Source organism: Coregonus clupeaformis, unplaced genomic scaffold, assembly GCF_020615455.1.
Source record: "Coregonus clupeaformis isolate EN_2021a unplaced genomic scaffold, ASM2061545v1 scaf0954, whole genome shotgun sequence".
NCBI classification, from domain to species: Eukaryota; Metazoa; Chordata; class Actinopteri; order Salmoniformes; family Salmonidae; genus Coregonus; species Coregonus clupeaformis.
In genome coordinates, this window is record NW_025534408.1 from 147804 (window position 1) to 172144 (window position 24341).

The following is a 24341-nucleotide window of genomic DNA, read 5'->3' on the forward strand; positions in this document are numbered from 1 at the left end:
TCTCATTAGATGACAAATTATACTGTTTCAGAGTTTTTCAATTTTGTGACAGGCTATTTTAAGTTTTGATTGTTAGTGCATTTTGCAAGAGAAATGTGTTGTTTCTCTCTCAACTCACTTGTGACTGATACATTTCTATAGGATTGCTTCAATTGAATGACACTCAAGAGAGGTTCTCTAATTGTCCTGCAGGTGGTGCCATTGTAAACAAAATAAGAAAAAGCTCTGACTGTGATTTTAGAACAGAACTGTTTAGCTGTCTACGTGTAATCAGTGAATGCTAGGACCTTGTCGGTGTCCACTGAGCCTGAGTGGTTCGGTGATTTAAAAAAAGTTCAAGGTGGCGCGCATGGCCTGGCAGACTCTTGCTATTTTTCATGCGGTCAATGTCAGGTGCAGGAGAAACGTGACTGGTGGCACTGCTCAGTGGACAAACCCATACATATATTTTGGTAGTAACAGAGTGCATTCATACATTTCAGTGCTCTTTTTCATCTGGTGCAGGTGACATAGTAACAGTGGGAAATGTATCAGCCAAACAGAGCCCTGTAACCATAGAGATCTTTTTGAAATGGCATGTAATCCTACAGTGGGGAAAAAAGTATTTAGTCAGCCACCAATTGTGCAAGTTCTCCCACTTAAAAAGATGAGAGAGGCCTGTAATTTTCATCATAGGTACACGTCAACTATGATAGACAAAATGAGAAAAAAAAATCCAGAAAATCACATTGTAGGATTTTTTATGAATTTATTTGCAAATTATGGTGGAAAATAAGTATTTGGTCAATAACAAAAGTTTCTCAATACTTTGTTATATACCCTTTGTTGTCAATGACACAGGTCAAACGTTTTCTGTAAGTCTTCACAAGGTTTTCACACACTGTTGCTGGTATTTTGGCCCATTCATCCATGCAGATATCCTCTAGAGCAGTGATGTTTTGGGGCTGTCGCTGGGCAACACAGACTTTCAACTCCCTCCAAAGATTTTCTATGGGGTTGAGATCTGGAGACTGGCTAGGCCACTCCAAGACCTTGAAATGCTTCTTACAAAGCCACTCCTTCGTTGCCCGGGCGGTGTGTTTGGGATCATTGTCATGCTGAAAGACCCAGCCACGTTTCATCTTCAATGCCCTTGCTGATGGAAGGAGGTTTTCACTCAAAATCTCACGATACATGGCCCCATTCATTCTTTCCTTTACACGGATCAGTCGTCCTGGTCCCTTTGCAGAAAAACAGCCCCAAAGCATGATGTTTCCACCCCCATGCTTCACAGTAGGTATGGTGTTCTTTGGATGCAACTCAGCATTCTTTGTCCTCCAAACACGACGAGTTGAGTTTTTACCAAAAAGTTCTATTTTGGTTTCATCTGACCATATGACATTCTCCCAATACTCTTCTGGATCATCCAAATGCACTCTAGCAAACTTCAGACGGGCCTGGACATGTACTGGCTTAAGCAGGGGGACACGTCTGGCACTGCAGGATTTTTTGTCCCTGGCGGCATAGTGTGTTACTGATGGTAGGCTTTGTTACTTTGGTCCCAGCTCTCTGCAGGTCATTCACTAGGTCCCCCCGTGTGGTTCTGGGATTTTTGCTCACCGTTCTTGTGATCATTTTGACCCCACGGGGTGAGATCTTGCGTGGAGCCCCAGATCGAGGGAGATTATCAGTGGTCTTGTATGTCTTCCATTTCCTAATAATTGCTCCCACAGTTGATTTCTTCAAACCAAGCTGCTTACCTATTGCAGATTCAGTCTTCCCAGCCTGGTGCAGGTCTACAATTTTGTTTCTGGTGTCCTTTGACAGCTCTTTGGTCTTGGCCATAGTGGAGTTTGGAGTGTGACTGTTTGAGGTTGTGGACAGGTGTCTTTTATACTGATAACAAGTTCAAACAGGTGCCATTAATACAGGTAACGAGTGGAGGACAGAGGAGGCTCTTAAAGAAGAAGTTACAGGTCTGTGAGAGCCAGAAATCTTGCTTGTTTGTAGGTGACCAAATACTTATTTTCCACCATAATTTGCAAATAAATTCATTAAAAATCCTACAATGTGATTTTCTGGATTTTTTTTCCTCAATGTGTCTGTCATAGTTGACGTGTACCTATGATGAAAATTACAGGCCTCTCTCATCTTTTTAAGTGGGAGAACTTGCACAATTGGTGGCTGACTAAATACTTTTTTTTCCCCACTGTATGCCTGTAACAGCATGTATTATGATGTCACAAAACCAGCATAATGGAATCCATCAGTGACATAATAATTGCATCAATGACAACAATGACAGAAGTCAACACTCCAATGACAGATTGACCACGACACTACCTTCATTGACATATCCACCTTCAGAAAGGACTGTTGAGATCCATTGAGATAAATAGTCTACATTTGGTTTTGAATGCAGCGAACGCATCTTTCGAATAAAATGATCCCTTTGATGTACTCTATTTTGACAATTATGTCATGGATTTATTTAGGTGTGAACAATACAGAACTCATAAAAGTGGTTTTTTGGACTGTCATAATCTCAGTTAACCTGGAACCAAAATCTTGTGTAATTTGGTCAGATTCTTTATGTTGACGTAGTCTGTCCACCAGGGATTAGGACTGCCATGACTGTCATGTGATTTTTTTGTTTAATTTGTATTCCTCAGGTCAGTACTTAAGACAAATGATCATCATTAATGACAGCAGTGATGAGGAAGTCGTTATCAGTAGTGAAGAGGAGAGGAGCTCTCCCTCCAGCCCCTTCAGACATGATGATGATAATGCTGATGTGGAAGATAATGAGGGGGAAGATTATGAGGAAAATGACTGGGACCCCTTTTTTCGTCATTTGTCTGATGAATACATTGACTATGCAACCTTTTATGAGCGTCAGTGAAACGTATTTTTGGCATCTGGTGATTTTAACCCCCTCTCGCCCTCTGAAGTCCTCTATGGTCCTAATGATGATTCTGGCTACGAAGAGCTGCCCAGACTCACCCTGCCCTCTGTCCAAATCCATATCAGATTACTATTGGAGAGGGAGGAGGAAGAACAGAGGAGAAAACTGACGCGGGCCTTAGATGCTGCAGCAGCAGATTTTCAGCCACCCGTGGGCCGCAGTGTGAGCCAGGAGCTGAGGTCCAGGAGGACCAACAGCGAGAAGAGGAGTCAGGAGTGGGAGGACGACACTCCTTCTGTCAAGAGGCAGCGGAGATCCCAGGACAGTGACTCCGAGGTGATGGAGCAGTGGGCTCTCCCCTGAAGTGCCCAGGGTGTCCCACAAGAGGGCCAGGCCTATCCAGAGACAACAAAGAGGCAACGAGTTGACAGCAGCGACTCTGAGTAGCCTCTGGAGCTGTTACAGTTTTGCTCAATTGCTTGAACACTGATTGAAACTGGGATCCACATGAGCTAAACTAGCATCCACAGGGCCAAAACATACTGTAACTTGTTTTTGCATAGGTTTTTCATTTGCAGCTGCTCATTTCCATACGCTGCTGCTGTGCTGGCCAATGAACTGATAATAAACTGAATTAATTAAGTCATACATTCTGTATTTTCCTTGTGTTCTTTATATTAGCATTATTTCGAGATTTGATACTGTATGTAGCCTATAGACAGAGGTGGGCAGTTTTTCTTTTTCAAGTATTTAAAATATATATTTCAATTTCTTGTGAGTATTTTGTAATTTGTGTATTTGTAATTACTGGCAAAAATTACAATGTAATTTGTAATGAGATACTTCAGAGGATGGTCTATAGCAGGGTTCTTCAATTCTGGTCCTGGAGGGCCGAAACACCTCTGTTTTTCATCCTCTCCTTCTAATCAGGGGCTAATTCAGACCTGGGACACCAGGTGAGTGCAATTAACTACCAGATAGAAATAAAAAAGAGAAGTGTTTCGGCCCTCCAGGACCGGAATTGAAGAACCCTGGTCTATAGTTTTTTCTAAATACAGTGAGCTCCAAAAGTATTGGGACAGTATCGATTTTTTGTTTTGTTTTGGCTCCTTACTCCAGCACTTTGGATTTGAAATTATACAAATATCATACCCCCAAGACATGCCAACCTCTCACCATTACAATAAGGGGGAGGTTAGCATTTTTTGGGGGGTATGATATTTGTGCGTCTGTAACTTTCTCACTCATCATTATTCACGATTCATTCAGAATGATCCGTATTCATGGTAGCAGCCACATTAATGTAGAAGTGTTTAGAAACATGTGACTAAAAAATGACACAATACATTATTTACCATTAATTTCTATTGGGCACAAAATTATCTGAAACACAACCAAAACAAACAGCAAATGCATCCAACAAATGTGTAGTCACAAGCTTGATGTAGACATTGCATGCTATGAATATGGGACCAAACACTTTTTACTACTTTAATACACAAGTGAATTTGTCCAAATACTTTTGCTCCCCTAAAATGGGGGGACTCAAAAGTGCTGTAATTTCTAAATGGTTAACCCGATATGGATCGAAATACCCTCAAATTAAAGATGACAGTCTGCACAACAAAATGTGTCACTGTCCCAATACCTTTGGAGCTCACTGTACCTATATACCATTTTTTATAGCACTTCCCAATGTTGTGGCCCATTATCACCCCAAATGTGTTGCATTGTTATCAGAAGTCTTATGTCATGATCCTGTGAGGCCATGAGAGATGCTGGTGGATGAGGAGCTTGAAAGAAATTTGAAACACAGGGATGCACTTCTAGAGGGAAGATAATGCAGTGAATTTGGTCCAAAAGGTGAACTTGACTTTCAATATTATTGCCACATTATCACTACTCTCACTGTTATTCGGGAAGTGAGTCCTGTGTTGTGACTTTCTTTCAAACCCCTCCCTTGAAATGGAAAGTCAATTGGCTATTAGTCAGTCTGCTATTAGCAGATGACACCACTGGAATCCTCAAGAACACAACACAGATTCCATAGATAGTACTAAACACTACCTATTTTTTCCAAAAGCTTCTCATTTACATTTAAATATAAAAATAAAGTGAATTAATGGCTATTCATGATCACGCTCTGATCAATGTACATATAATATACCAGTTAAAGGAAGTAAAATATTTAGGTATTGTCATTATAAAGGATTTAAAGGTTAGGGAAAAGCCCAATAGACATAATAATTAACAAAAGAGTCTAACCTCAATAGTTGGTTACAAAGGGATTCATGTATTTTTGGATGCCTTTTACTTACTAAAATGGAGTGTATCAAGTCTATATTATCGAGCATATTTCCTAGCTATCCATGACAAGTTAATCAAGACAATTTCAACTTTATATGGAAAAATAAACATAATTACTTAAGAAAAGGGGATATTGTGAAGTCTATTGAGGAAGGTGGTCTGAATTATTTAAAAAATGCTACTCTCTATCAACAGGGAAACAACTGGATACATTATACTGGTGAAGTGGTATGATGGAGGATAGTAGCTCCTGTTTACTGTTTTAGAAGAGATGAGAGGATAGGTTGGCAAAATCGTATTATAATTGGGCCTCTATAGGTGATTCAGAATTTTACACACACACGTATGAATATCCGCCAGGGCATATATTTATAAAGGTTTTATTACTATTAGTTAGGCTGTCTTGTACAAATTCACAGCTAAAAGCTGAATGACAGTATACAGACAAAAGAAAGAAAAGGAAACATGAGATAAAAGTTGAAGAAAAAAGAATGATATGGAGAATGAAGTCTCTAGTCTTACTGTATGACTGCAAACACAATAGAATGCTGAGTCCCAAAAAATAAGTGTGTACATGTGTTATAAAAAATATGGCAAGAGAATGTACATAAAAATATTCAAACAGACATCATATTGAGGTGGACATCAGTCACAAATAGTACAGCACTATGACAACCATTTTTGACAGGCATGTACTAAAAAGAAGCAGAATGTTGTTTTTTGGTCCAAAACAGGTTACTGCGTTGCATTGCATTTCAGGTCAATGGAACTCTTGCTCGTGACTGGACAAAAAAAAAGGTTTTGGGGGAAGAAAAATGAATAAATAAACTCATATAAAAGTGAACTCAAAACAGAAACAGGTGAAGGATACATCTTCTAGAGCCAACAATATGTGGGCAGTTTGAAGACTTAGTGCTACAATTGAAGTATACAAGAACATACATGTATAAATGAAATACACACATACATCATATATAATGCTTTAAATTCAAGAAACCACAACTAACATTGGTCCCGAACAGAGTGACCAAGTTCATTCAGCCTGACCAGGAGTTTCTCAGCCGTGAGTTGCTGTGGAGACCAAAACACACAAGCATTTGATAGGATAACGGTAGTATTCTCCATTCTCCACTTGCCACCTATCCACCTACTCCCACTTCTCTTCATACATTCCTCATTAAATACATTATGGGTATCATTCACTTGCTACATTTAAATAATTACTCCTCAGTCTTCAGAAACAAATATTTTAAAACACACCACGGGATTACTGTCATTTTTTTTTTACACATCTCAGACAGTACTGAAATTAGCGTTTGTAACCTTTTTTGTGTAAGGTGACGATACCGCTAGCATGCACCCTGCTGGGTCTGTAGCAAAATAATGAAAGCCAAATCATTGTTGCAGTCACTACTGGCCCATATACTTTTTCCAAGGTATTACTGAAATATACAACTTGGAGAAACTATTGATTTATTAAAAGTGGTGACTTGAATAAGGGTTAAAAATGACTACAGTGTCGGTACCTACTCTCACGCATGACTCCTCTGAAAGGATTCACAGCTCAGATCATCAGGCCAGGACATCCCAAACGTATTCAACACACTGTCACACCCCAGTTTGGCTCTCTCACAAAGGGATCTGCAAGGGCGCTGCACCTCCCCTTCCACACACTGGGGAGCATAAACAGAACACAGAAAGAAGCGGATATCCACAGAACAAGTCAATTTGACTACAGACTCCAATTGAGCCATCTTGAACGGCTGCCTCCGCCTGTTTTTTGTGTCCCAGCAGGTTTGGCATGGTCGTCAGGTTGTAGGAGATACCCTGGCACAATGGCATGGTAATTGGCTGGCAGGGGCCCTCAGGGTGACCACTGCTCACCCCAAACTGAAGAGGAAACAACAAAATACCTCATTTTCACCAATCAGCAATAATTATTATTCAAGGTTGTTTACCTTTATTTTATTAGGCAAAACTGATGGAGGTTTCCTTTCTTTCCTTGCCAAACATTTTGATATTGACTATTTCAGAGGCCCTTCATTGGACACTGTGTTAACAAACCTCCAAACGAGCTTCAATGCCATACAACACTCCTTCAGTAGCCTCCAACTGCTCTTAAACACTAGTAAAACTAAATGCATGCTCTTCAACCGAACGCTGCTTGCACCCGCCCACCCGACTAGAATCACTACTCTGGACGGGTCTGACCTAGAGTATGTGGACAACTACAAATATCTAGGTGTCTGGTTAGACTGTAAACTCTCCTTCCAGACTCACATTAAGAATCTCCAATCCAAAGTTAAATCTAGAATCGGTTTCCTATTTCGCAACAAAGCCTCCTTCACTCATGCTGCCAAACATGCCCTCGTAAAACTGACTATCCTACCGATCCTTGACTTCGGCGATGTCATTTACAAAATAGCCTCCAACACTCTACTCAGCAAATTGGATGTAGTCTATCACAGTGCCATCCGTTTTGTCTCCAAAGCCCCATATACTACCCACCACTGTGACCTGTACGCTCTTGTTGGCTGGTCCTCACTACATATTCGTCGCCAAACCCACTGGCTCCAGGCCATCTACAAATCACTGCTAGGCAAATCCCCGCCTTATCTTAGCTCATTGGTCACCATAGCAACACCCACCCGTAGTCTGCGCTCCAGCAGGTATATCTCACTGGTCATCCCCAAAGCCAACACCTCCTTTGGCCGCCATTCCTTCCAGTTCTCTGCTGCCAATGACTGGAACAAATTGCAAAAATCTCTGAAGCTGGAGACACTTATCTCCCTCACTAACTTTAAGCATCAGTTGTCAGAGCACCTTACCGATCACTGCACCTGTACACAGCCCATCTGAAATTAGCCCGCCCAACTACCTCATCCCTATATTGTTATTTATTTTGCTCATTTGTACCCCAGTATCTCTATTTGCACATCATCTCTTGCACATCTATCATTCCAGTGTTAATACTAATTGTAATTATTTTGCACTATAGCCTATTTATTGCCTTACCTCCATAACTTGCTACATTTGCACACACTGTATATATATGTATTTCTGTTGTATTTTTGACTTTGTTTTGTTTTACCCCATATGTAACTCTGTGTTGTTGTTTTTTTCGCACTGCTTTGCTTTATCTTGGCCAGGTCGCAGTTGTAAATGAGAACTTGTTCTCAACTGATTTACCTGGTTAAATAAAGGTGAAATAAAAAAAATATATTTATGTTTAAAGGGGCACTTTACCCTTTAAAAAAATATAATTTATCATCTGGTGTGCATCATGTGACTTTGACCAACTATGAGCAGGCAAAAGAAACTGAAACACATTTTCCTAACCTTTGCCTGCCATGATCATAGTTGTTTAAATAACAATGCAGTGTAGTGGTGTGCTGGTTGGAGCCTGGTACTGAATCTGTAAGGTTGATACACTATATATGCAAAAGTATGTGGACACTCCTTCAAATTAGTGGATTCGGCTATTTCAGCCACACCAATTGCTGACAGGTGTATAAAATCGAGCACACAGCCATGCAATCTCCATAGACAAACATTGGCAGTAGAATGGCTTTACTGAAGAGCTCAGTGACTTTCAACGTGGCACCGTCATAGGATGCCACCTTTCCAACAAGTCAGTTTGTAAAATGTCTGCCCTGCTAGAGCTGCCCCGGTCAACTGTAAGTGAAAACGTCTAGGAGCAACAACAGCTCAGCCGCGAAGTGGTAGGTCATACAAGCTCACAGAACGGGACCGCCAAGTGCTGAAGCGCATAGCTCGTAAAAATGGTCTGTCCTTGGTTGCAACACTCACTACCAAGTTCCAAACTGCCTTTGGAAGCAACGTCACCACAATAACTGTTTGTCGGGAGCTTCATGAAATGGTTTTCCATGGCCAAGCAGCCACACACAATCCTAAGATCACCATGCGCAATGCCAAGCATCGGCTGGAGTGGTGAAAAGCTCTCTGCCATTGGACTCTGGAGCAGTGGAAACACGTTCTCTGGAGTGATGAATCACGCTTCACCATCTGGCAGTCTGACGGATGAATCTGGGTTTGGCAGATGCCAGGAGAACGCTACCTGCCCCAATGCATAGTACCAACTGTAAAGTTTGGTGGAGGAGGAATAATGGTCTGGGGCTGTTTTTCATGGTTCGGGCTAGGCCCCTTAGTTCCAGTGAAGGGAAATCTTAATGCTACAGCATTAAGACATTCTAGATTATTTTGTGCTTCCCACTTTGTGGCAACAGTTTGGGGAAGGCCCTTTCCCATTTCAGCATGACAATGCCCCCGTGCACAAAGTGAAGTCCATACAAAAATGGACTTTTGTCAAGATGTTGGTTACAACATCTCTTAACACCATCCATATTGGATTTCTATTTGTCATATATTTGTGCTATCTACAGAGTTAGCTCTAGGTAAATGTTGCAATTCTTCAGCCATTCATGGACCTGTGACCAAAAACTAGCTACAGTGGGGAAAAAAAGTATTTAGTCAGCCACCAATTGTGCAAGTTCTCCCACTTAAAAAGATGAGAGAGGCCTGTAATTTTCATCATATGTACACGTCAACTATGACAAACAAATTGAGAGAAAAAAATTCCAGAAAATCACATTGTAGGATTTTTAATGAATTTATTTGCAAATTATGGTGGAAAATAAATATTTGGTCACCTACAAACAAGCAAGATTTCTGGCTCTCACAGACCTGTAACTTCTTCTTTAAGATGCTCCTCTGTCCTCCACTCGTTACCTGTATTAATGGCACCTGTTTGAACTTGTTATCAGTATAAAAGACACCTGTCCACAACCTCAAACAGTCACACTCCAAACTCCACTATGGCCAAGACCAAAGAGCTGTCAAAGGACACCAGAAACAAAATTGTAAACCTGCACCAGGCTGGGAAGACTGAATCTGCAATAGGTAAGCAGCTTGGTTTGAAGAAATCAACTGTGGGAGCAATTATTAGGAAATGGAAGACATACAAGACCACTGATAATCTCCCTCGATCTGGGGCTCCACACAAGATCTCACCCCGTGGGTCAAAATGATCACAAGAACGGTGAGCAAAAATCCCAGAACCACACGGGGGACCTAGTGAATGACCTGCAGAGAGCTGGGACCAAAGTAACAAAGCCTACCATCAGTAACACACTACACCGCCAGGGACTCAAATCCTGCAGTGCCAGACGTGTCCCCCTGCTTAAACCTGTACATGTCCAGGCCCGTCTGAAGTTTGCTAGAGTGCATTTGGATGATCCAGAAGAGGATTGGGAGAATGTCATATGGTCAGATGAAACCAAAATAGAACTTTTTGGTAAAAACTCAACTCGTCGTGTTTGGAGGACCAAGAATGCTGAGTTGCATCCAAAGAACACCATACCTACTGTGAAGCATGGGGGTGGAAACATCATGCTTTGGGGCTGTTTTTCTGCACAGGGACCAGGACGACTGATCCGTGTAAAGGAAAGTATGAATGGGGCCATGTATCGTGAGATTTTGAGTGAAAACCTCCTTCCATCAGCAAGGGCATTGAAGATGAAACGTGGCTGGGTCTTTCAGCATGACAATGATCCCAAACACACCGCCCGGGCAACGAAGGAGTGGCTTCGTAAGAAGCATTTCAAGGTCTCCAGATCTCAACCCCATAGAAAATCTTTGGAGGGAGTTGAAAGTCTGTGTTGCCCAGCGACAGCACCAAAACATCACTGCTCTAAAAGGAGATCTGCATGGAGGAATGGACCAAAATACCAGCAACAGTGTGTGAAAACCTTGTGAAGACTTACAGAAAACGTTTGACCTGTGTCATTGCCAAAAGGGTATATAACAAAGTATTGAGAAACTTTTGTTATTGACCAAATACTTATTTTCCACCATAATTTGCAAATAAATTCATTAAAAATCCTACAATGTGATTTTCTGGATTTTTTTCCCTCATTTTGTCTGTCATAGTTGACGTGTACCTATGATGAAAATTACAGGCCACTCTCATCTTTTTAAGTGGGAGAACTTGCACAATTGGTGGCTGACTAAATACTTTTTTCCCCACTGTACATATGGACAGTACCAAAATAAATCAAGAGGCTGATTAAGCGGCATGATCATTACACAGGTACACATTGTGCTGGGGACAATAAAAGGCCACTAACGTGCAGTTTTGTCACACAACATAATGCCACAGATGTCTCAAGTTTTGAGGGAGTGTGCAATTGGCATTCTGACTGCAGGAATGTCCACCAGAGCTTTTGCCAGAGAATATGATGTTAATTTATCTACCATAAGCCGCCTCCAACATAGTTTTAGAGAAGTACATTCAACCGGCCTCACAACCGTAGACCATGTGCATGGCGTTGTGTGGGCGAGCGGTTTGCTGATGTCAACGTTGTGAACAGTGTCCCCCTTGGTAGCGGTAGGGATATGGTACAGGCAGGCATAAGCTACGGGCAATGAACACAATTGCATTTTATCGATGGCAATTTGAATGCACAGAGATACCGTGATAAGATCCTGAGGTCCATTGTCGTGTTTTGGCATAATGCACAGCCCCATGTCGCAAGGATCTGTACACAATCCCTGGAAGCTGAAAATGTCAAAAAAATGTCCATGGTCTGCATACTCACCAGACATGTCAGCCATTGAGCATGTTTGGGATGCTCTGGATCGACGAGTACGACAGCATGTTCCAGTTCTCGCCAATATCCAGCGACTTCGCACAGCCATTGAAGAGGAGTGGGACAACATTCCACAGGCCACAATCAACTGTATATGAAGGAGATGTGTCGCGCTGCACACCAGATACTGACAGGTTCTGATCCCCGCCCCTCCATTTTTTTTAAAGGTATCTGTGACCAACAGATGCATATTGTATTCCCAGTCATGTGAAATCCATAGATTAGACCTAATGAATTTATTTCAATTGACTAATTTCCTTATATGAACTGTAAATTGTTGCATGTTGCGTTTATATTTTTGCTCAGTTTAATTTAAATATTTCCATATAGGCCTATCTATTATTTTCTGCTTTATCAAAATATTTGCACATGTTCCTGGACTTCGTAACTTCCCACATGTCACTGTCAGTTTTCGTTAATATTTTCAGTTCACATACAGTACCAGACAAAGGTTTGGACACACCTACTCATTCCAGGGTTTTTCTTTATTTTTACTATTTTCTACATTGTAGAATAATAGTGAAGACATCAAAACTATGAAATAACACATATGGAATCATGTAGTTACCAAAAAGGTGTTAAACAAATATCAACAAAGAGACCTGTCTGCTGCCTTTGATACTGTGAACCATCAGATCCTCCTCTCCACCCTCTCCGAGTTGGGCATCTCCGGCGCGGCTCACTCTTGGATTGTGTCCTACCTGACCGGTCGCTCCTACCAAGTGGCGTGGCGAGAATCTGTCTCCGCACCACGTGCTCTTGCCACAGGGCTCAGTTCTAGGCCCTCTCCTATTCTCGCTATACACCAAGTCACTTGGCTCTGTCATATCCTCACATGGCCTCTCCTATCATTGCTACGCAGACGACACACAACTAATCTTCTCCTTTCACCCTTCTGATAACCAGAGGTGGCGAATTGCATCTCTGCATGTCTGGCAGACATATCAGTGTGGATGACGGATCACCACCTCAAGCTGAACCTCGGCAAGACGGAGCTGCTCTTCCTCCCGGGGAAGGACTGCCCGTTCCATGATCTCGCCATCACGATTGACAACTCCGTTGTGTCCTCCTCCCAGAGTGCGAAGAGCCTTGGCGTGACCCTGGACAACACCCTGTCGTTCTCCGCTAACATCAAGGCGGTGACCCGATCCTGTAGGTTCATGCTCTACAACATTCGGAAGAGTACGACCCTGCCTTACACAGGAAGCGGCACAGGTCCTAATCCAGGCACTTGTCATCTCCCGTCTGGATTACTGCAACTCACTGTTGGCTGGGCTCCCTGCCTGTGCCATTAAACCCCTACAACTCATCCAGAATGCCGCAGCCCGTCTGGTGTTCAACCTTCCCAAGTTCTCTCACGTCACCCCGCTCCTCTTCACACTCCACTGGCTTCCAGTTGAAGCTCGCATCTGCTACAAGACCATGGCGCTTGCCTACGGAGCTGTGAGGGGAACGTCACCTCCGTACCTTCAGGCTCTGATCAGTCCCTACACCCAAACGAGGGCATTGCGTTCATCCAACTCTGGCCTGCTGGCCCCCCTACCTCTGCGGAAGCACAGTTCCCGCTCAGCCCAGTCAAAACTGTTCGCTGCTCTGGCACCCCAATGGTGGAACAAACTCCCTCACGACGCCAGGACAGCGGAGTCACTCACCACCTTCCGGAGACACTTGAAACACCACCTCTTTAAGGAATACCTGGGATAGGATAAAGTAATCCTTCTACCCCCCCTTACCCCAAGTGGTGTGGAGAGAATCTGTCTCCGCACCACGTGCTCTCGCCACAGGGCTCAGTTCTAGGCCCTCTCCTATTCTCGCTATACACCAAGTCACTTGGCTCTGTCATATCCTCACATGGCCTCTCCTATCATTGCTACGCAGATGACACACAACTAATCTTCTCCTTTCACCCTTCTGATAACCAGAGGTGGCGAATCGCATCTCTGCATGTCTGGCAGACATATCAGTGTGGATGACGGATCACCACCTCAAGCTGAACCTCGGCAAGACGGAGCTGCTCTTCCTCCCGGGGAAGGACTGCCCGTTCCATGATCTCGCCATCACGGTTGACAACTCCGTTGTGTCCTCCTCCCAGAGTGCGAAGAGCCTTGGCGTGACCCTGGACAACACCCTGTCGTTCTCCGCTAACATCAAGGCGGTGACCCGATCCTGTAGGTTCATGCTCTACAACATTCGGAGAGTACGACCCTGCCTTACACAGGAAGCGGCACAGGTCCTAATCCAGGCACTTGTCATCTCCCCGTCTGGATTACTGCAACTCGCTGTTGGCTGGGCTCCCTGCCTGTGCCATTAAACCCCTACAACTCATCCAGAATGCCGCAGCCCGTCTGGTGTTCAACCTTCCCAAGTTCTCTCACGTCACCCCGCTCCTCCGCACACTCCACTGGCTTCCAGTTGAAGCTCGCATCTGCTACAAGACCATGGCGCTTGCCTACGGAGCTGTGAGGGGAACGTCACCTCCGTACCTTCAGGCTCTGATCAGTCCCTACACCCAAACGAGGGCATTACGTTCATCCAACTCTGGCCTGCTGGCCCCCCTACCTCTGCGGAAGCACAGTTCCCGCTCAGCCCAGTCAAAACTGTTCGCTGCTCTGGCACCCCAATGGTGGAACAAGCTCCCTCACGACGCCAGGACAGCGGAGTCACTCACCACCTTCCGGAGACACTTCAAACACCACCTCTTTAAGGAATACCTGGGATAGGATAAAGTAATCCTTCTTCCCCCCCTTATCCCACCCCCAAAAAAATTGTTGTAAAGTGGTTATCCCACTGGCTATGAGGTGAATGCACCAATTTGTGAGTCGCTCTGGATAAGAGCGTCTGGTAAATGACGTAAATGTAAATGTAAATATTTGAGATTCTTCAAAGTAGCCACCCTTTGCCTTGATGACAGCTTTGCACAATCTTGGCATTCTCTCAACCAGCTTCATGAGGTAGTCACCTGGAATGCATTTCAATTAACAGGTGTCCTTCTTAAAAGTTAATTTGTGGAATTTATTTCCTTCTTAATGTGTTTGAGCCAATCAGTTGTGTTGTGACAAGGTAGGGGGTGGTATACAAAAGATAGCCCTATTCGGTAAAAGACCAAGTCCATATTATGGCAAGAATAGCTCAAATATGCAAAGAGAAAACGACAGTCCATCATTACTTTAAGACATGAAGGTCAGTCAATCCGGAAAATGTCAAGAACTTTGAAAGTTTCTTCAAGTGCAGTTGCAAAAAGCATTAAGCGCTATGATGAAACTGGCTCTCATGAGGACCGCCACAGGAAAGGAAGACCCAGAGTTACCTCTGCTGCAGAGGATAAGCTCATTAGAGTAAACTGCACCTCAGATTCCAGCCCAAATAAATGCTTCACAGAGTTCAAGTAACAGACACATCTCAACATCAACTGTTCAGAGGAGACTGCATTAATCAGGCCTTCTAAAGGACACACCAATAAGAAGAAGAGACTTGCTTGGGCCAAGAAACACAAGCAATGGACATTAGACTGGTGGAAATCTGTCCTTTGGTCTGATGAGTCCAAATTTGAGATTTTTGGTTCCAACCGCCGTGTCTTTGTGAGACGCAGAGTAGGTGAATGGATGATCTCCACATGTGTGGTTCCCACCGTGAAGCATGGAGGAGAAGGTGTGATGGTGTGGGGGTACTTTGCTGGTGACACTGTCTGATTTATTTAGAATTCAAGACACACTTAACCAGCATGGCTACTATAGCATTCTGCAGTGATACACCATCCCATCTGGTTTGCGCTTAGTGGGACTATCATTTGTTTTTCAACAGGACAATGACCCCAAACCCTGTGTAAGGGCTATTTGACCAAGAAGAGTGATGGAGTGCTGCATCAGATGACCTGGCCTCCACAATCACCCAATCTCAACCCAATTGAGATGGTTTGGGATGAGTTGGACCGCAGAGTGAAGGAAAAGCAGCCAACAAGGGCTCAGCATTTGTGGGAACTCCTTCAAGACTGTTGAAAAATCATTCCTCATGAAGCTGGTTGAGAGAATGCTAAGAGTGTGCAAAGCTGTCATCAAGGCAAAGGGTGGCTACTTGGAAGAATCTAAAATCTAAAATATATTTTGATTTGTTTAACACTTTTTTGGTTACTACATGATTCCATATGTGTTATTTCATAGTTTTGATTTCTTCACTATTATTCTACAATATAGAAAATAGCAAAAATAAAGAAAAACCCTTGAATGAGTAGGTGTCCAAACTTTTAACTGGTACTGTATTTCAAACTTCAATTAATTTTTCATATCTTTGTTTTCTCGACATTTCACATTAAGTTGCCAAAATCTATTTGATAATTTTTTAACCATAGTAATTACTGACTTAATAAAAAGCGTCAAACATGTATAGTCTCTCAGGGGTTATATCTCTCTTATTTTAATATTGACATTGTCCGTAGTTTGTAATAAATAAAGTATTTTCAGACATTCTGTGATGATGGGAGTGCTGGTAATCAGGCCATCATTGGGAGGTAGGGATGGAGGGGAAGAGGGGCAGGGATAGGGACTGTGGCTCACCTCTTCTTTGCTGTTGAACTGCGGGGTCGTCGGTGTATTCGCTGCACTTTCATAGGTGTGGTCTTCATCTCTCTCATGTTCAGTTTTGGCCTCGCTGCTGTCACATTCTTCCTCACCGTCACTCGGGATGGAGTTGGAGGACTGGTGGGTGACGTCTGCTTCAGGGCTCTGGTGGTCGACCTTACTAGTTCCATTTCTTTCGTGTTATGCCGTCTCGACTCTCTCTCTCCTGGGCTCGCTCTCTGTCACAGCTCCTGGAGAAGCAGAAGTGACAGCACACACTGCCACAGCGCGAGTTGTAGTCTCACTGATGGTCTAGGATGCTGGGTCAGATGCTGCGGGCTCACTTTCTCTTTCTCCCTCCTCATCAGGCCATGGATTAGAGGCTGGACCTCTTCTTACCATGCCCGCGTAGGACACTGGACATTGGAAGAAGGTGTGACCTTCACCTCCACACAGCTGCACATGGCTTCTTCAGTACAGTCTTTTGCTTTGTGGCCCAGGCCAGCGCATTTCCAACATTTAACATTATGACAATCTCTGACCTGATGGTCCAGACTCTGACAGATGTAGCAGCGATGGGTCTGACCTTTATAACTGGCTTTCCCATTGTAGGGACCCATTGCAGTTGAGTTAGGAATCTGTACTTGAAATCCGTTGATTTTCCTCAGACGTACTTTGTACCTTTTGACGCCGTACCAGATCCCGAACTTGTCTAGTGGCTTAAAGAGAGGCTGTAGAATTTCGCAGTACCGGTTTAGGAAAAGCTCTACATCATGGTCCGGAATTCTCCCCGTCCAGAACTTAACAAAAATGGTCTTTACATCTAGCTCAATAGAGGACTCGAGGACCCAGTCCACTTTGGATGTGAGGAGTGGGCGGACTGGACCTTCAGGAAACTTGAAAGTACTTCTTAAGTCGTTTTTTGGGGTATCTGTACTTTACGTAACTCTGATCTGGCGGACTAACTAAACACATGCTTCGTTTGTAAATGATGTCTGAATGTTGGCACGTGCCCCTGGCTATCCGTAAATTTAAAAAATGATGCAGTCTGGTTTGCTTAATAGGAATTTGAAATGTCTTAATACTTAAGTATATTTTCATAATTACATGCATTTTTTATACTTAAGTTTATTTAAAACCAAATACTTTAAAACTTTTACTCAAGTAGTATTTTACTGGGTGACTTTCACTTTTACTTGAGTCATTTTCTATTAAGGTATCTTTACTTTTACTCAAGTATGACAATTGGGTACTTTTTCCACCACTGAGTGGAGGTTATACCTGCTCAGGTCATAGCCTCCTCAGTCTCTCTCCAAGTGGAAAAGAGTGATGAGTGCGTGGTCAGAAGTGAGTGATGTTGTTATTGAAACTTGTGTGCAGTTCGCCTTTATTAAACCATAAAATCACACAGAAGTGAAATCAATAATTTTCTTGATTCATACCTTGTTCTATTACTCTGGTTTTCCCATGGAGAGTGTATGTGGACCTACAGCGTGAAATGCTGATAATACTCACTACATTTTCCTGAACTGTCCCCAAGACCTAATAAGAAAACAACCAATCATCGGAGGTGTATTCCACACATATATGGGCGCGTTTATTACTCTCTTTCACATACAGAGAAGATTTCTCCCAGCTATAGTTAATTTTGCACAGCACCAGGCACTCTTTGGGATATCTTGATTAGCATGATGAATAGTAAAGACTTTCAACAGTGACATAACATACAGAGGTGACATGGGTTTATAGGCACACCTAGTGGTTATAGTTTGCTAATATTCCAGTTTCCTATGGTAATGTTACGATTTTATAGTAACTTCCTATTTCAAAACCATTAATGTGGAATGTGACAATTAGGTTTTAGTCATGTTTGTATAAAAGCAATAAAAACAAAGTGATTTGTGAGTATCAAAAATACATGTCAGGAAAGAATTAACATGCTAAATTTTTCAGATTATGGGATGAGTCAAAAAAAACATCTGCTCTGTCTCTTCATGTGCACATCGTGCACAGGATGAACTGAGAGTGAGAAAGAGAGTGAGAGCGAGAGCGAGAGAGAGAGAAAGACAGAGATTATAATACTTTACATTTAAACCAGGGAGATTTACAGTGCATACAACAAGGAAGAGGATATGAAAAAAAAAAAGACTTACATCATCGTATGGAAATGTGGCCATTCCCTGTCCAGCTTGGTCCCGCTTCCGGAACAAATCTGTAGCAAACATACAGAGATAATGGTCAAACAATGATAAAAAAACAACACATACAACGGTCATACTGATAATGGACAAACGGATTAAAACTGTCCACTCACCAGTCAGGGCTCTGAGTTTTACACAACAAGCTACGTAGTCATCAAAGGTGATCTTCCCCTGAGAACTGAATCTCTTGATGATGCCGTTCATGGCTTGTGGGCTCAGCCTGTAGCCTGTAACACACAAACATACATGTCGAATTAACATTTCTCTCTCATATTGACTCTTTTGATCATCACTTATTGTGTACACACATACAGTGGGCTCCAAAATTACTGGCACCCCTGATTGGCAATGCACAAACAATACTTAAAAAAATAAACAATATAATATTAGAGATAAACTCAAAATACAGTGGGGAGAACAAGTATTTGATACACTGCCGATTTTGCAGGTTTTCCTACTTACAAAGCATGTAGAGGTCTGTCATTTTTATCATAGGTACACTTCAACTGTGAGAGACGGAATCTAAAACAAAAATCCAGAAAATCACATTGTATGATTTTTAAGTAATTAATTTGCATTTTATTGCATGACATAAGTATTTGATCACCTACCAACCAGTAAGAATTCCGGCTCTCACAGACCTGTTAGTTTTTCTTTAAGAAGCCCTCCTGTTCTCCACTCATTACCTGTATTAACTGCACCTGTTTGAACTCGTTACCTGTATAAAAGACACCTGTCCACACACTCAATCAAACAGACTCCAACCTCTCCACAATGGCCAAGACCAGAGAGCTGTGTAAGGACATCAGGGATAACATTGTAGACCTGCACAAGGCTGGGATGGGCTACAGGACAATAGGCAAGCAGCTTGGTGAGAAGGCAACAACTGTTGGCGCAATTATTAGAAAATGGAAGAAGTTCAAGATGACGGTCAATCACCCTCAGTCTGGGGCTCCATGCAAGATCTCACCTCGTGGGGCATCAATGATCATGAGGAAGGTGAGGGATCAGCCCAGAACTACACGGCAGGACCTGGTCAATGACCTGAAGAGAGCTGGGACCACAGTCTCAAAGAAAACCATTAGTAACACACTACGCCGTCATGGATTAAAATCCTGCAGCGCACGCAAGGTCCCCCTGCTCAAGCCAGCGCATGTCCAGGCTCGTCTGAAGTTTGCCAATGACCATCTGGATGATCCAGAGGAGGAATGGGAGAAGGTCATGTGGTCTGATGAGACAAAAATATAGCTTTTTGGTCTAAACTCCACTCGCCGTGTTTGGAGGAAGAAGAAGGATGAGTACAACCACAAGAACACCATCCCAACTGTGAAGCATGGAGGTGGAAACATCATTTTTTGGGGATGCTTTTCTACAAAGGGGACAGGACGACTGCACCGTATTGAGGGGAGGATGGATGGGGCCATGTATCGCGAGATCTTGGCCAACAACCTCCTTCCCTCAGTAAGAGCATTGAAGATGGGTCGTGGCTGGGTCTTCCAGCATGACAACGACCCGAAACACACAGCCAGGGCAACTAAGGAGTGGCTCCGTAAGAAGCATCTCAAGGTCCTGGAGGGCCTAGCTAGTCTCCAGACCTGAACCCAATAGAAAATCTTTGGAGGGAGCTGAAAGTCCGTATTGCCCAGCGACAGCCCCGAAACCTGAAGGATCTGGAGAAGGTCTGTATGGAGGAGTGGGCCAAAATCCCTGCTGCAGTGTGTGCAAACCTGGTCAAGACCTACAGGAAACGTATGATCTCTAATTGCAAACAAAGGTTTCTGTACCAAATATTAAGTTCTGCTTTTCTGATGTATCAAATACTTATGTCATGCAATAAAATGCAAATGAATTACTTTAAAATCATACAAATGTGATTTTCTGGAGAAAAAAAATCTGGATTCCGTCTCTCAGTGTACCTATGATAAAAATGACAGACCTCTACATGCTTTGTAAGTAGGAAAACCTGCAAAATCGGCAGTGTATCAAATACTTGTTCTCCCCACTGTACCAACATGTGAGAAATACTGTACTTTATTAATGTTTCAATGGAACCAACCAAAATACCAAAATAAATGTCACCAAAATCAAGGTTTCATAATTATTGCCACTCCTCATTTAGTACTTAGTGCAACCACCTCTGGCAAGGGTAACAGCATGGAGTCTTTTCCTGTAATGTTTGACAAAGTTAAGGAACACATTTGGAGGGATTTTGGACCATTCCTCTATGCAGATCCATTCAAGATCCTTCACATTCTTGGGTTTGTGCTTATCAACTGCCCTCTTCAACTCAGCCCACAGATTTTCGATTGGATTGAAGTCCAGCGACTGAGATGGCCATGGCAGAACATTGATTTTGTGGTCACAGAACCATTTTGTGTGGATCTTGAGGTATGTTTTGGGTCATTGTCTTGTTGGAAGGTCCACCTACGGCTAAGTCCCAGCCTTCTGGCAGAGGCATCCAGATTGTCAGCCAAAATTGCCTGATACTTGGTGGAATTCATTATGCCATCAGTCTTAACCAGTGCTCCTGGACCTCTGGAATTAAAACAGCCCCACCATCATATTTCACCGTGGGTATGAGGTGCCTCTCCTTGTATGCATCTCTGTTTCGACGCCAAACATGCCGATGCTGTTTCTGACCAAAACGTTCGATTTTGGTCTCATCTGACCAGAGCACCTTCTTCCAGTCATAATTTAAATGACGTTTGGCAAACTCCAAGCGCTTGCGTCTGTGTCTTGGGGTCAGAAAGGGCTTTCTTCTGGCAACCCTTCCAAAGAGCCTGTGGTTGTGGAGGTGGCGTCTGATGGTGCTTTGTGAAACCTGGTGACCCCAAGACGCCACCAAGGCCTGCAATTCTTTCACAGTGATTCTTGGGGATTTTGTTGCTTCTCTCACCATCCTCCTCCCTATCCTGGGGGGCAAAATGCATTTACATCCTCTGCCCGTTAGGTTTTCAACGGTTCCATATCTTTTAATTTTTTTAATAATTGCCCTGACAGTGCTCAGTGGTATATTAAATTGTTTGTGGATGTTCTTGTAGCCATTACCAGATTTATGAAGGTCTACGACCATCTGTCTCTTTTGAACTGCCAGTTCATTTTCTTTTCTTCATGGTGTTGGATGACAAAGGGATATTGCATGCGTGTTACCTCTTTTTTATACCCTAGTGAAACAGGAAGTGATGTAATGGCTCAATATAGTTCCTTAAGGCTTAGATAAACTTAAATAAGTGGAATTTAATTCCTGGTTTAATTTTGGTAGATGTTATTTACAATAATCTTTAAGGGTGCCATTAATTGTGAAACCTTGATTTGGAGGACATTGATTTTTAATTAAATCAATAAATGATTTTGGTGGGTTCCATTGGAACATTAATATAGTACAGTATTTCTGTATGTTTATATTTTTTTAAGTATTGTTTGTGCATTGCCAGTCAGGGGTGCCAGTAATTTTGGAGCCCACTGTATAAACAAATACACCCTTTGTGCTTGTACGTACCCATAGAAGTGACTGCCTGGTGCATCTCCTGGGGGTCCACGGTCCCACTCTGGTCACGGTCAATGGACATGAAGTGCTGCTTCCAGCCGTTGAGCACTGTCCACAGCTCCTTGAACTCATTGAAGCCCATAGTACAGGACATGTCTCTCTGAGGGGTTGCTTCAGTCAAGGAACAGGAACAGCAGTGACCTCGCAACCTTACCTCAAACCTCAAACATGAATATAGACGGCTAAAGGTTTTCGGAATAATTTCAATTGATTTATCTAGTTTTTTTTTTTTCCAATTCAAGACATTGCTGTGAAATCCATGGAACACAATGTGAGAGGACTTTCTGCAAACTCTCAGCGCACAAAACACTGTCACTTATGCATATTCCACCTCATATTATTGTACTGGTAGCTAGTGTGACCATAGTATTTTAAAAACCTGTGTGTCTGTACTGACTGGTTAGTCAAGGATACATCCAGCATGTTGATCATCAGTCTGCAGGTCTCCAGGTTAAAAGCTGTCAGAGATAAGATAACAGTTAATCAAACCACAGTCAGCGCTCCATATAGTGTAAAGAATAGAATTAAACAAAATACTGCATTGAAAAATGGCTGGGAATTAGTGGTTCCCTTCGGTCTTGTACATGGTGTTAACTCTTACGTTTGTAGCCACCAGAGAAGTTAGCCTGTGTGAGGCATTGCTGGAGCTCTTCTGCTGATATGTGCCCATCCTTCCAATGTCAAAAGATGGAGGGGAAAAAAATACATATTGAGACCGAAACAATGCTTTACATTTTTAGACTACAGTATGCTGTTTTGACTGTGTTGAGATTAGCAGATAGCTTAATATGTTAAACTATAAGCCTTATTACCTGGCCTGCAACAGCAGCAAAAAATCCATAGAGAGGGTCTTGCTGCTGACCAGGGTATCCTCCAAAACCAGGGCCACCAGGAGGGTGGCCACCAGCAGGGGCACCTCCATACTGTGAGACAGACAATGATTTAGAGAGAGACAGACAATGATTTAGAGAGAGAGAGAGAGCAGTAAACACCATAAGGTTACTATGAAACAGTTAGTGACAACATAGGTCAGGTGCCATGCAAGTGAACATCCCAATGACCCACCTAACCAATTGCCTATAGACAACAGACAATCATGTCTCAAATCAGTGCATTGCCAACTTGCTCTGCAGAGGTCAAGGGGCTGAGAATGATTTCATATAGATTGTTTATTGCAATCAGTAGGTGTCAAACTGTACTTCGGCCAGCAACAACAAGACAGCGGGTCCCAGCTTTTATGTGAACCTGACCATTCCCAGGGTTGGGTGAGATGAGTCAATCCAAAACCAGTATTTCCATCGATTTATACGCTACTGAACTGATTATACAAAGTGTAGGCCCTATAATCCAACATAGTAGAGATAACATTGTAACATTTGCCCTTCATGTAACCTTTTGATCAACTCAGATTTTTACATTGTAAGAGAGTCTTTGTTGTATCGAGCAAGGGCATCAAGTTTCTTCGTCTCCCGGAGCAGAGGCGAAAGTGCATCAAGCATAAAATGCCTACTACGGCTTGCCCACGGCAGCAATTCATTGGCAGGGAGGCCTACAAATTGTATTAGATACAACAAATAGTCTACTGTATTCGGAAAACACTGTGCAATATACGCTGTTATATTATGTAGGATATTATGCCCATTTGCAGTTCTACTTCCGGACAACTAAACGTTCCTACCCACACCCATTTATCTTCATATTTGTGTAGAAGAAACGTGTCTGTAAGATCTTACCCCTCCAGGGCATCCGCCTGCGGGAGCACCATATCCCGGATAACTCATTTCTATGAATTAAAAGAATAACACTGTGATAGCAACTGGCAATAAATAATCTCCTTTCCCTGATTTACACAAGGGGAGTGTCGGATATGTCCTGCTTTACAATAAGCAATGGGAGGGATTAATTTGAGTTTTAGGCTGTTGTCTTTGGGAACCTTTATTTGGAGTAAAATAGTGGATGTAGTTGAACAAAAGTCAAAGTATAAACGTTTACCAGAGTATGTTTTGTTCAAATGAAATTAACACTCGAGGAAGTAAATGGTATATTCCAGGCACCATTCCAGTGTTCTGTTTCATTGACGTTGATCATCTCTAAAACCCGAGGTCAGCGCACTATTCCCTGATTGGCCTTGCATTAACATGTGACCGGATGCCTGCCAATCATGTGATAATAAAAATTGTC

The 24341-nt window shown here is 42.8% G+C and overlaps 1 protein-coding gene and 1 long non-coding RNA gene across 2 annotated transcripts; both read right to left on the reverse strand.

Annotated features, from left to right (window-relative positions):
• Nucleotides 1-5537: 5537 nt before the first annotated feature.
• Nucleotides 5538-7282, reverse strand: LOC121570661. Its single transcript, XR_006001499.2, has 2 exons — nt 6722-7282; nt 5538-6262 (listed from the first exon to the last, which is right to left on the reverse strand). It is a non-coding gene; the product is annotated as an uncharacterized LOC121570661 (long non-coding RNA).
• Nucleotides 7283-17978: 10696 nt separating this feature from the next.
• On the reverse strand, nt 17979-24045 carry LOC121570032 (sorcin). Its single transcript, XM_041881479.2, has 8 exons — nt 23894-24045; nt 22973-23083; nt 22762-22831; nt 22575-22618; nt 22113-22260; nt 18727-18840; nt 18566-18624; nt 17979-18431 (listed from the first exon to the last, which is right to left on the reverse strand). Exons 1-8 carry the CDS (start codon nt 23939-23941, stop codon nt 18405-18407), a joined length of 621 nt encoding a protein of 206 aa, XP_041737413.2. The 5' UTR covers nt 23942-24045; the 3' UTR covers nt 17979-18404.
• Between the last annotated feature and the right edge of the window lie 296 nt (nt 24046-24341).

What these genes read in the sequence shown, in the direction of transcription:
- LOC121570032 (XM_041881479.2), bottom strand. Translation starts at nt 23,941, where the DNA reads ATGAGTTATCCGGGATATGGTGCTCCCGCAGGCGGATGCCCTGGAGGG. An exon ending in CAGGCGGATGCCCTGGAGGG is followed by an intron (nt 23,084 to 23,893) that starts GTAAGATCTTAC and finishes TCTGTCTCACAG; the next exon opens with TATGGAGGTGCCCCTGCTGG. An exon ending in AAAACTCAGAGCCCTGACTG is followed by an intron (nt 18,625 to 18,726) that starts GTGAGTGGACAG and finishes TGTTTGCTACAG; the next exon opens with ATTTGTTCCGGAAGCGGGAC.